Source organism: Dermacentor silvarum, chromosome 4 (genome assembly GCF_013339745.2).
Source record: "Dermacentor silvarum isolate Dsil-2018 chromosome 4, BIME_Dsil_1.4, whole genome shotgun sequence".
Classification (NCBI taxonomy): domain Eukaryota; kingdom Metazoa; phylum Arthropoda; class Arachnida; order Ixodida; family Ixodidae; genus Dermacentor; species Dermacentor silvarum.
The window spans coordinates 149,290,368-149,303,229 of NC_051157.2; the positions used below are offsets into that span (position 1 = coordinate 149,290,368).

Genomic DNA, 12,862 nt, shown 5'->3' on the forward strand with positions numbered 1-12,862 from the left:
ACTTAATGTATTACCAAATATGCAGCAGGCTTTCGCCTTCTTGTGTTACAAGAGTGTAACACCTGCCGAACTTTTTTTATGTTTACCCAACAGGCCCGGATGAGATTATTGTAATCATCGAACACCTAAAATTATCGAAGAAAAAAAATCAGTCTTTCTGCGTTAACAGAGACGAAGCCATTTCTTAAATGGGAGAATTTGTATAGTTTCTGTTTTAAGAAATTTCTTTTGCATTATTATAAGTTCTCTTTTTTCAACAGTCATTTTTTGGTAATGACGGCTAAGATAAAATTTTATTGGGTTTACTAAAGTGCTCATAATTGTCGTAATGTAAATAGTTCGCCGGGCCTAACTTTTAATTAGAAAAAAGAACAACAACAAATACAGCATACTATTGCGGCCTAGCAGAATCACAACCCAGCTTCCAACAAGCTGATTCTTTCGAACAGTCGTTGATACAAGCATTTCTTTAATGCTGGCAATTAAAACACACGCTTTAAACATTTTCCTCATATAAACCATTACATATGACCCCCGTTCCCTAGAAGTTTAAATGTGGTGCCATATGATTTGGTCTTCCAATTCAGATGGAAAAGATGAATATAGAGCTCGCGTAAAGCTTTCGAATGCTACAATAAATATTTCATTGCAAAGGTCGTAAATATCCAATGGCCTTTCAACAATGACCGCACATCAGCCGTAGTGTTCCCTCCATTTTCACGAAATGTGAACTTGGTCACGTTTATACAGTTCTCTCAGGACAGTTGACAAACTTTCTACGCGGTTCGTAAGACAGATATATATATATATATATATATATATATATATATATATATATATATATATATATATATATACAGGGTGATCAAAGTAATGTTGACAGGGTTTTTTTTTTTAATTAGGCACTGAGACGCACGGGAAGATCACCTCTAGAGTAGGGTTAGGTTCGCCGTTAGCTTCGTCGCCCGCCCGACAAAGCCTAACGGCGTCGTCGGGCGGGCATTACCAATATGCCTAGGCCTAACGCGCCGCTGCATGAGAAAAATGGCCTCCAATCCTGGCGTGGAGATTGTGGAAGGTATGAAAATTAACCAATTGAGAAGAAGCGGAGTGCTCGGGCTGGATCGAAGTCCTAGGCAGGAAGAGACGAAACATGGCGGCGCCCACGGTGGAGAAAATTGACGGGAACGGCGGCCACCGCACGGCTGCCCCACGAAACATGCTAAAGCGGATCGTGGACGCGTTAAGAATCCCCGGATTACCGAGGGAGCATTTCAAGGCTATTGTCAGACCCCCGGAGAGGGATGGATGTGAAGGCGGATTTAATCCTGTTCAAGCGGGCGCTGGCCACGGCGGCCTCTTTGTCTGCGGAGCAAGTGTATGAGGACACATTCTGCGCCAACAACTTCCAGAACATTCTAGCAGTTGCCACGCCATTCGAGGCAAACGCGCGTGCATACGCCAGGGTCCAGAAGATTCTCTTGGGAGGCAACGCCGTCGACGTGGCTGCGTCAGACGACACGTGCAAAGGGTGGTACGAGGGATTAACACAAACCTCAGCGACTCACATTTGACTGAAATGGTTGTCTACCGTAGAAACTTCGAGGCGCTGGGAGTCGGAAGAATCAAGAAAACGCCCACGATCTTGGTGCTCTTCGAAGGGCAAAAAGTGCCAAAACATGTGTATTGTGAAGGTGTCAGATACCCCTGCACCCTTTACCGCAGGCAGGTGGACAATAGTTATGCATGCGGCGAGCTCGGACAGAGATCCGATTTTTGCCCTAACGGCGAAGGTTAGAAGAAATGTCGGGGATGCGGCATGTCTTTACCACCGGAGGACCACTAATGTGACCCAAAATGCGCCATTTGTGGAGGCGTGCATGAGACGACGGACAGCAGGTGTAGGCAGCGCTTCCAGGTGTCGTACATCGTACGTCAGAGGCTATAGTGCTAGTGGTCGGAGATTTTAATGCCCAACACACGGCCTGGGGGTATGATAGGCAAACGGTAAAGGGGGCTAACCTAGTCAAGGCGGCTGGCGATTTCGCACTCACCCTAGTGTCGGATCCGCCATTTCCCACGAGGATAGGTAATTCGGTCTCGAGGGATACGATGCCAGACCTCAGATTCGTCAGAAATGAGGAGACAACTTGGGCTTATCTGCAGGAAAGTTTACGAAGCGACCACTACATAGTAGCTCTCTCGGTCAAAATGAGGACTGCCCCGTCTAGGATTTACAAATACGTGGACTGGAATCTATTCAGGAAGATACGAGACGCTGACGAACTAGAGTATGATACGTTGAGTGAACTGTTTGCAGAAGTTCGAAAGTATCTAGAGAAGGCCACCAAAGAAATCCCCACGGAGTTAGAGATTCCCGGTATTGATGCTCGCCTGGCGCACCTCCTAGAGGCCAAATGGTCCTTGTTGGAAAGATGGAAAACGCAGAGGCTAAACCGCAGGCTCAGGAAGAAGGTCGCCGAACTTAACCGGAACATAGAAGAGCACTGTGCAGAGCTTAACAGACAGCAATGCAGTGAAGCTTGTTCGGCAGCGGACGGGAGGATGCGCACCGAGGGAAAGTGGACTCTCCTAAAACACTTGCTAGATGACGGTCAAACCAAATGCAACCAGTGATTAGCTATTGATACGCTAATTCGCAAGCAGAAGGAGGAGGGTCATACCGAAGTGCTCCTTCTCCAAGAACTGACTTTTAAATACCTTCCGGTGGGTCCAAGCGAACACAGTAGCTCCCCACAGTGCGAAGGCACGATCGCTCTGGCTCTAGATGCGCAGGATACGCAGGTGCGGCGCAGGTCGGAGCAGACGCATGCTCCGAACGCTCCTTCTTTCGAGAATCGCTGTGCGCGCCAATTTTGGGCTACGACCGCAATACTAATATCCATCGATTCCGCTAGTCACCAGGAGTCCGTGGACATCAAATAATCCAAGTGGGCCAATTTTTTGGGCCTTTATCTGCGAAAAACATTGGCGAGCTTGTGGGACGCCGCTCGGCCCGAGGCCTAGCAGCGAATACGGCCGTGCGACCGCCGTTCAAACCATGGACACGCATTCTCAGGAGCCCGTTATTCGTGGCTACGACCCCGACAGTATGCAAGTCCAAGAAATACAGCTGGCTGCTCCATCATCGGCCAATTTTCCCCCTCATTACGAGGGGGTACTTCGAGAAATGCGTCGCCACCGCACCGGCGTTCGCACACCTCCGATGGCGGGGGCGACGCTCACAACGACAAGCGGTGCTGCAGGGACCATTTCCTACCTTTCTGGTGGTGGCACCAGCAAGAATATAGGCGCACCATGCTACTCGCCTCGCATGTATGCTGACGAGTACGTGGTCATCATCAAACCAAGGGAAACCTGCAACTTAACTCAATACAGAGGCACGGGCAGTATCGGCAACGCCGTATGGGCAGCCATCTCCCAGCGTAGCGACAACGCAGAAGCGGACCGAAACATCGCACATAAATACAGCCTGCACCCGATATGGGAACAGAATCTGGTCGTAGTCGGCACCAAGGAAGAGTGTATGCTGCCCATCCTCCTCGGCTTGGACAAGCTGCGGTTGACCGACAGAACCATCAACGTGCAAGCTTACCTCAAGGCAACGGACAACATGGGCAAGGGCGTAATCCGGCAGGCCAACACATTTACAACGGATTACATCCTGGAGAACACCACCTCGCCACATAACCAAATCATCGGGGCCCGGAGGCTTGGCTCCACAAACGTAGTGGCGCCCACATTTGAGCACAGCAATCTCCCAAGGTGCGTCTTCTTCCTCAACGAAGCCACCCTAGTGCAAAAATACAGGAAAACCAACGCAATTTGTGCTACGTGCGGGAAGCCTGGACACTGTACGGACGTGTGCCCCGCGCCCGTGCCAGAGAACGAACGGTGCGCGCTATGCGGCAAAACTGGAGTGGACGCGTCGCAACCACACGAGTGCCACCCGAGATGTGTGCTCTGTGGCGGCCCGCACGTTTCCGGCTCTCGCGACTGCCCGCGCAGATATCGCCAACCAGCCCCTTCCAAGCCCGCAAACCCACCGGCCGGCCAAACACGCGGACGAAGCCGGACACCGACTCGCCACCACAACGGACAGAGAGACATCACCAGCGTGGCCGGCAAAGAAACCCGCGAGAGATCGACCTCCCGGTCCCGCTCTGGGAATCGGGCGGGCTCCCCATCCTGATCACGGTCCAGGGGGCGCCAGTCACGGTCACGGTCCAGTGGGCGCCGACCAGCTCAGCAGCACACCCGGCAGGGCCAGACGACATCCACGCCACCGGTACTCAAGTTAACGGGACCTCAGGTGAGCTGGGAATCAGTGGTCGCCTCCCCTCGCACTCAAAATAGCTCTCGCAATACCGAATCGCCAATAATCGCACAGCTTCAAAGCACTATTGAGCAGCAAAATCGAACGCTAGCCCAATTGCAACAGCCAGTCACACAACAGCAGCAGGAAATTTCCCGCCTTCGACAGGAAATACAAGGAAATAAGTGTCGCCAGACAACCCCTACAGCAGCTATTTCAGCAGACTGCGGGATGTCCCCGCCATCTTCCGAGACTCCAGAACCAGACACTCATATCACCCAACGCCCTAACTCCCTGACCACGCCGACACAGGCCTCAATAGTGGATTTGGTGGACAAGGCCTTGGAGCAGAAATTAAGCGCCTTTACGGCAACCATAACCCAAACGATAGAGCAACCCATCATGAAGCACGTCAGTGCGCTCGAAGAACGCAACGCAAAAAAAAAACTGCACGAACTGGCAATACCGTATATCAATCAGATGCAGTCAATCATAGCCAAACACAATAGGCAAGTAACTCAACTCAACGAAGGCAAGCATTGCAAGGGTGTCAAGCTCCTGTCTGGACGACGTGATATGCCAGCTGCAGCTCTATCCATCAATCCAGACAGCGACGACGCCTCCACTACGTCACATGATGGCTAGTCACGATCCGCAATTTACAGTAATTCAGTGGAACTGTCGCAGTTTTCGCCGTAAAGCAGCATCACTGCATCACTATAATCAAACGTTAGAATCGATACCAGAAATTATGGCTCTACAAGATGTCGGCCAACAGGGAGCAAAACTATTCTCGTACACGGCTTACGCTAGTGCCGATAGTATATCGGCAGTCACGTTTGTCAATAATCAATATGCAACTTTACAGCATGACCTCGACCTCAGGGCCGCTGCCTTACAATATGTATTCGTCCAATTTCTGCCACGCAAAAAATGCCATCAATCAATATACGTCCTAAATATATACAGCCGGCCTGCGGACCGACACCATACGTTTACGGAGGTCATCCGCAAGGCCAAATCCATGGCAGCACGGGCTCCTTTGATAGTGGTAGGCGACTTCAACGCCAAACATGCGGATTGGGGCTACGTCATTGAAGACGTTAAAGGGTGTAAATTACATACCCTAATGACGCTCGAAGGGCTCACGTGACTCACTGACGCGGACCATCCCACTCGGCTTGGCAACAGCGTATCGCGAGACACATGCCCGGATCTCACCATGACTCTAAATGCTCCGCAACCAAAAAATGGCTAAACTCCGAGGAAGCGCTGGGCAGCGATCATTACATCATCCATACCACCATAACATATGGTCGGCATAAAGTCCGCAATAAATCAACACACCTGGTCGACTGGCAAGCCTTTCGCCAAAACGGAAAGCTTTCCGTTTCACCAGCCGCCCAATTCCTATGGCGAATGGGCACGAACCATTATAAAACTCAAGCAGGAAGTGACCAAGACAATCTCAACTAACCCGGAAACACCAGCAGTTCATCAGCATCTGCTCCATCTCTGGGACGCAAGACATCAACTGACCAGACGATGGAAGCGCCAGAAGCTCAACCGCAAGCTCAGACAGCGCATCGCGGAGGTCACGGCACAGGCAGAGGAATATGCCACGAAACTCGCAAAGGAAAATTGGTTCGCCAAGCGTGACGCACTTACGGGCACATTACACACTAAATCAGCCTGGCACCTACTCAGGTATCTAATAGACCCGGAACAATCACGTGGAGCCGCCCGTCGGAATCTTCTGCGGGCATGCTAATGCAGGGGACACAGCTCAACTCTTTCGAGATCTGGAGGACAAATACATCAATACCTCCGTGAGCGCTGACCACATTTCCGCATACAACGGAACCGCAAACCCGGAAATGTACCGTGACTTCACGACTGCAGAGATCAGATTGGCAATTGACAGGTTGCGTCGAGGAACGGCTCCAGGCCCAGACCGCATTACTACCACCCTTATGGCCAACTTCAGTAACGACATGCTCGAGCTCTTTGCCGACCAAATTAGTAAGTATTGGCAAGAAGGTATGCTTCCGCGGGAATGGAAATCGGCTGACATTGTCTTTATTCCCAAACCCGGAAAGTCCATCAATATTGACAACCTTCGTCCCATCTCACTCACCTCCTGTGCAGGGAAGGTCATGGAGAAGGCACTTCAAATCAGGATCACTGAACACATGGAAGCTAACGACCTCTTCCCACATACAATGTTTGGCGTTAGAGCGCATTTATCGGCACAGGACGTTCTATTCCAACTCAAGTACGACATAATCGATCGCCCCAGCGGAGCCACGCAACAGGAGCGCGCCATTCCGGCGATTGACTTTCAGGGAGCCTTTGATAATGTCCGGCACTCAGCCATCCTGACCAACTTGGCTAGAATCGGAATCGGACAGCGTACATATGACTACGTGCGCGACTTCCTGCACAACCGTCACGTGACCATGCGAGCTGGCGACGCAAAATCTGCCCCCATCACAATGGGGGACTCTGGCACACCGCAAGGGGCAGTAATCTCGCCACTGCTGTTTAATATAGCACTACTGGAGCTGCCTAGGGCACTCAACGAGATACCCGGAATCAAGCACGCTCTATACGCAGATGATATCACTATATGGACCAACACCGGCAGCATGGGACAGATGGAAGAAGCACTCCAACGGGCAGCGGATACTGTAGAGCGCATCGGCTTCGCTTGCGGACTTCGATGCTCCTCTACTAAATCAGAACTCCTGGTATTTAGGAAGCGTGGCAACCAAATTCTGTTGAATATCCAACTCCATCAATCCACTCTCCATGACACGTGACTTCGGTTAATCATCCAATGCGGAAGCGCAACGCCACTGCTATAGATGCACCCGCAAAACAAGGAAGAAAAAAACAAAAACCAGAGCCCTTCCCCTGTCGAGAAAAAGGCGGTAAGCGAAGCTTGTGGCAAGACGACACTGTCGCAGGCGTTCCGCTTCGTTTGCCCTAAAAGTCGGCGGCTCTTGGCTGACGTTTGTCCTCAACATCGCGCTCCCGCAACTCGGGGTCCGCGGCTCTTCGCTGACGTTTCGCCTAGAATCGCCAGAATCGGACGACAAGCTTCGCTTACCCCCATTTTCTCGACATGGGAAAGGCTGGTGATCTTTTTGTCTCTTTGGGTCCCACGTGTTCAAGAGCGCGTTACAGGCCCCCGAGCCCACAGAGATAAGTTCCATTGAGCTTGGACCCTTACTGCACTATCACCAGGATCGGCCCACTTTTCAGCATGACACCACCACCACCACCGCCGCCTATACTTGCGAGCCTATAAAGCTTCGCTAAAAAAAAGGAGGCGGGGCTCGACGGGTGAACGTGACGCGGTTCCTCAGCTCCGGTTTGGGAGAAGTCAGTGAGGGAGCACCGCTTGCGGATCCTTGTAGTCGAGGAAAAGGGAGAGAGTGTCTCTGTTGGCATTGACGCTCCCCTCCTGGTGGCATGGTAACAGCACAGTTAATTTCTTCTATCATCCAGCAAAACGCTCCCTGTAGACGGCGTTTTACAACTTCCAGTGTATAACCAAAATTTGCAGTGGGGCCTTATTGGTGAGGGGCCCTCTAAGAAAGATACGTGTGGGTGCGCAGTGACACCAGCTGCGACCTGTCTTTGGGCTCCGGACCGTTGGCCAGCCTCGGCTTGGCCCTTACGCGCACCTCTTGTGATGTCCCGGACTGCGCTCATCGAGGCGCCACTACACCCGCAAAAAGCGGGGCTACAGCCCAAGCAGCCCACCTGACCACCATGTGTGGTTACATGGTCCCCCTTATAGATTCCTGTTTGACTTCATCGAACACAACAAATCATACATGTAACATGCACGCTTCATACGTTTTATGCTGCAGAGCAAACTTTCGAATTACAAAAAAAAAAAAAAAACTTTGTCTTTACCTTTTTGTTCACAAGCTTACACTATATAAAGCTTAATTCACACTACGAATGTAATTTCAACTGCTCTGGTATCGCACTTGAAGCCGGCTCTTTGCGTTGAACGACAGTTCCACAGATTATATAATCGGTTACATAACTTAGGTAATACCAGGGCGCGGCACAGCCTTCCCTACAGCTCATCGTCTCACAGTGCCTTTACCTGCAGTGCGTTCCACGGCCTAACAGTCACGGCCGTCCAAGCAACGAATAAGTAACACTTAAAAGAAAAGCAGTAGATAAAAAGCTTGTTCTCTGCGGCAACACCTTCAGGCCAGGCCAGAATACATCAGAAATTGTAACATAAACACTTTATTTACTAAAATTCACTCCAGTCACATTAATGCATACCTTGCAGTAGCGGTTCAAAAGCCGGCCAGCGCCTAATTAACGCACGCCCATTTGGAGGGTGTCATGGCATCAGTTTCGCAATATTCGTCCTCAGATTCTGCGGCAAACTGCATTCATGTTCCGCATAGTTTTCTGTAGCCGTGCATGAGGAAGGCCATTGCTAGTGTTAGCCGGTGCTTTTTGCCTAAACTTTGCGGACAGATATCTGAAAAGCGGCGCTAGTCTCGGGATGCTAATACTAAGCGGGCATGCATGCACTCAGCACCGAACGGATTCAATTTCGCTGTACTAACATGTTCACTAAAACTGCTAACGAAAACGTTAAGAAATTTGTCGACAAAAGAGCCTATATATTGGTCAATTCTTGCACAATCGCAAATGTCTTGACTTTGGTACCTCGTGGTTGATGTTTAAGACTGCTGGCCGGGCACATTGATTGCTCCGTCATTATACAGCCCTTTCGTGCAGCGCTTATATAGTTCGGCGTGCATGTAACGTGATAGAGGTGCTTTTCGGCGCGGGAAAGCGCTCCCTCTCATTTTGGGGATGATATTAGCCTACTCCTGTGCTGCACTGATGTCATATTTTTAGGATGCGTTACCTTTTGGGGCCATATTCGTAAAGATTTCCATTCGGAGGAATTTTCTGCTGATGCTCCCTCAGAATTGAGCATTGCGTGTTGGGCGCGGGAAGACACACCTCAAAGGTGACGGACAACGACGCCATGCATTACGGTTATGTCCGTTCCGCGTGCACTGTGTTTATTAGTGATGTCTGTTCGACGCCCAACATGCTCAGATCTGAAGGCCACCAAGTAGCCCAAAGCCACGTACCTAACAATGTTCCTTGTCATGAGTGTGTCCTCACTTTCTGCTCTAGCACGCAAACTGATTTGTGAATACGGGTCCCCATTACGGTGCGAAACAGGAAAGAGCAATAAATGTTATTTCCTCCTCCTCCTCGAGCATAATTCAGAGAACCTATAGGTTTCTGTACCATCATTATGCTATCCACATACAAGATTCCTTTTTTTTTGCTCTCTCTTTTCATTCACCATCGCCCCCTTCCTCTTTCCTGTGAGAAAGCGACTGCCCTGACTGCCCTTGTAGCGCCTTAATCGGCGGGTACTAAGCCACTGTGGCAAATGACGTGCCCCCTTGATATGGATTTCGAGCAATACTTTCCCCGACACATAGGTGACAATAAACACACACGCATCATAACATGCACTTCCCGCGATACACCACCGCATTCATTACTGAACAGAGCCGGTGATCTCGTCGGTAGATGGTCTTTATATGGTCTACTCCGGAGTGAGCAGCCTCAGGAGGAGACAATGCGCTAGGGTAGCCGCCACCGTCGAGGACAGCGCGAAAGCCGCGGCGTACTGCGGCGACGCAACGTTCTGCGTGACCTTGGCCACCAGACTCCGCCTGAGGAGCTCGTCCGTGGGCTTGTTCCTGGCGACGCACTTGCCGCTGCGCTCTTCCAGGTCGCCCAGACAGGAGCAGTGGCTAAGCACGCAGTTGGCGCCGAGGTCGGCGCAGTCGCGGTCCGAGTTGCAGCGGGTCCTCAGTCCCGTGCTCTTGGGCAGGCAGTTGCTCCAGGCGTCCCTGGCGTAGCCGTGGATGCAGGCGCACCAGTGGTGGACCGTGCACTCGCTCTTGGGCTCGACGTTCTCGCACTGCTCGTCGTAGAGGCACTCGGTCTCCAGGAAGGCCTCGACGCGGCACGTGGTGTGTACGGACTGCAGCTTCACTGGGTACTGGGTGCTGGCGCACGTGCAGCGGCTGTTGACGCAGCGCGCGTTTCTGGGCGCGCACTCCTGGTCCGTCTGGCAGTCGTCGGTGACGCGGGCGTGCACGACGCTCTGCGCCGTCTGCATCTCGTCGTCGAACAGGTAGATGCACTTGAAGACGTAGATCTCCTTGAAAGTGGGTAGCTTGAGCACGTTGCGGATGAGGATGGAGGAAACCATGACTTTGACGCCCTTGTAGTCTATGGTCTGGATCTTGGACTCGTCCACCTCGAGCAGGACGCGGTCGTTGAGCGTCCACGAGACCGACGCGTGCGTGTTGTAGCCGACGAAGCACTCGAGCTGCAGCGTGTCGTTGTTGGAGAGCACTACGTGCGCGGGCCGGATCTTGACCTTGCCCAACTCCATGGGGTGTTCGTCACCGACCACCTTCTGGGCGTTGCTCACGTTGTACAGCTTGGTCGAGTTGCCGGAAGCCCGCGCGGCAGCCGCGTTCAAGACAGGGCCGCCGCGGCCAGACAAGACGACAGGCCTTATAGCAGTGCTTCCGCTGCCGTGTTTACCCGCCATGGCGCTCTTGATGACCTCGTCCAGGAAGCTGTCGTCCGCTCGTTGCTGCTGCTGTTGCTGCAGCTGTAAGCTCTGCCCGACGGCGACGCCGTTGCTATTGTCTCCGCCCTCTTGCTCTGTTATGACGTATGCCCGACCTGGTCGCGGGCGCCTCTGTTCGCTGTTACTCACACGTACACTGCCCTGTTCGGCATGGAAGGAGGTATGGGGTTCCACTCGGTGCATACCTTGCTCCACGCTTGCAGATGGTTGCTGGTGTGCTCGTGCGTCGCTGCTACCGCCCTCATTCGCTTGCTGGCGCAGCCTGGCTTCGTTACTGGCGCCGAACATCCACCGGCTGGCGCTTCTGAAGAGCGGCTGCGCGACGCCGACGTCGCTTCGGGCGCGGTACTCCCTAGGGTTGATGGGTTCGTCGATGCTTGCTGCTTCTGCTTTTTGTAGGGCGACGAAGGCGATCAGAAGAAGGCCGCCCTGGCGGAGCAGCCGGTGCGGTGTCGCGGCCATGGACAATTTTACCTTGTAGGTGCCTATTTCGAGCTTTTGCGGTTCCCCCGCCCGCCGCGATTCACATCGATGTCATCGGCCGACCACGGCTACACAGAGGGGCAGCGGTTATCTACACGCGGCGCCCACTGGTGGTTGAGGCCAGATTCTCAACATGCGAGGATTGGTCGTGCGTGAAGCTATGAAAGTTGCGACATAACAGCTTACATAGATGTACAGCAAACATTTATGAGCCGTTGTGTGCGAAGTTCTACCACTAAGGCGATGAAAATAAGTGAGTCGTTACTGAAAAGACTATTTTTTTTCTGTGCCCAGTTGCCTTGTTAAAGGCAGAAGAAGACGACGCGCAGGTAAGAACGCAGAGTTGAGGCCACAACAATAAGGCTTCTTGGCTAATCCACCGTAGTGGGTATGAACCATTGTTGGGAAACAAGAACCAAGACCACAGCTAGAACGCGGTGCTTCCAATGAAGAAGACAAACACAGTTCTTATTCTTATTTTTTAAATGTAATCATCTGCACGTCCGGTTCGAATTTTTCCTAATTTTATCAATTTTTCCAGTTATCCGTTCGTTCCTACATAAATCTCGCTTAGTGGCTATGGTATTGGGCCGCTAAGAAAGAGGTCGCGGGATCAAATCCCGGCCACAGCGACTGCATGTTGATGGGGGCGAAATGCGAAAACACCAGTGTACTTCGATTTAGGTGCACGTTAAAGAACCCCCAATTGGTCAAAATTATTCCGGAGGCACACTCATAATCAGATCGTGGTTGTGGTACGTAACACCTCATGACTTATTTTAAATGCAGAGCATTTCTTTAACTCACATGTAGCGTGCGCCGTCCGTCCGCAACAGCTCGAGCACAGGTGCGCCCTCTCCCCCACTCCTCCTCTCCCGCATCACGCTTGCAGCACATGTGCAGCGCGCGAAGCGTCGTAGTTGAGTCGCGCTCCGGCGCTGCAAGCACCGTAACAACAGCAGGTGCTGGCGTGATAGCGCGCCCTCTCTCCACCCCCTCTCCCTCTAACGCGCGCGCTAGGAATATAAAGCGGGTTGGCGCGGGCTCCACTCGTGAACTCCTGGGCTCTCTTCTCTTGCGTTCGTCGGCGGTCGCAGTTGATAAGCGATGGAAGCAAGACCTTCAACTAGTACCTCGACGCAATCCAACATCATCAATCCAACCTCTGAAGAGAAGAAACAGAAGAAGAAAGAAGAAGAAGAAATTAAAAAAAGAGAACAGATAAGCAATATTATATAATATAATAATAAGAATCGCAGTGATGCCAATAAAATAATAACAACTTTACGTTACTTACTTACGATTCTCTCTTCTCTCTCAACCCAGACCACCACCACCACACCAACAACACCAACACCACG

The 12,862-nt window shown here is 51.7% G+C and overlaps 1 protein-coding gene across 1 annotated transcript; it reads right to left on the reverse strand.

Moving 5' to 3' along the window:
- Positions 1 to 9,888: 9,888 nt before the first annotated feature.
- Positions 9,889 to 11,480, reverse strand: LOC119450739 (uncharacterized). Its single transcript, XM_037714255.2, has one exon. The coding sequence runs from the start codon at positions 11,478 to 11,480 to the stop codon at positions 9,954 to 9,956; it is 1,527 nt and encodes a 508-aa protein (XP_037570183.1). The 3' UTR covers positions 9,889 to 9,953.
- Positions 11,481 to 12,862: the final 1,382 nt, after the last annotated feature.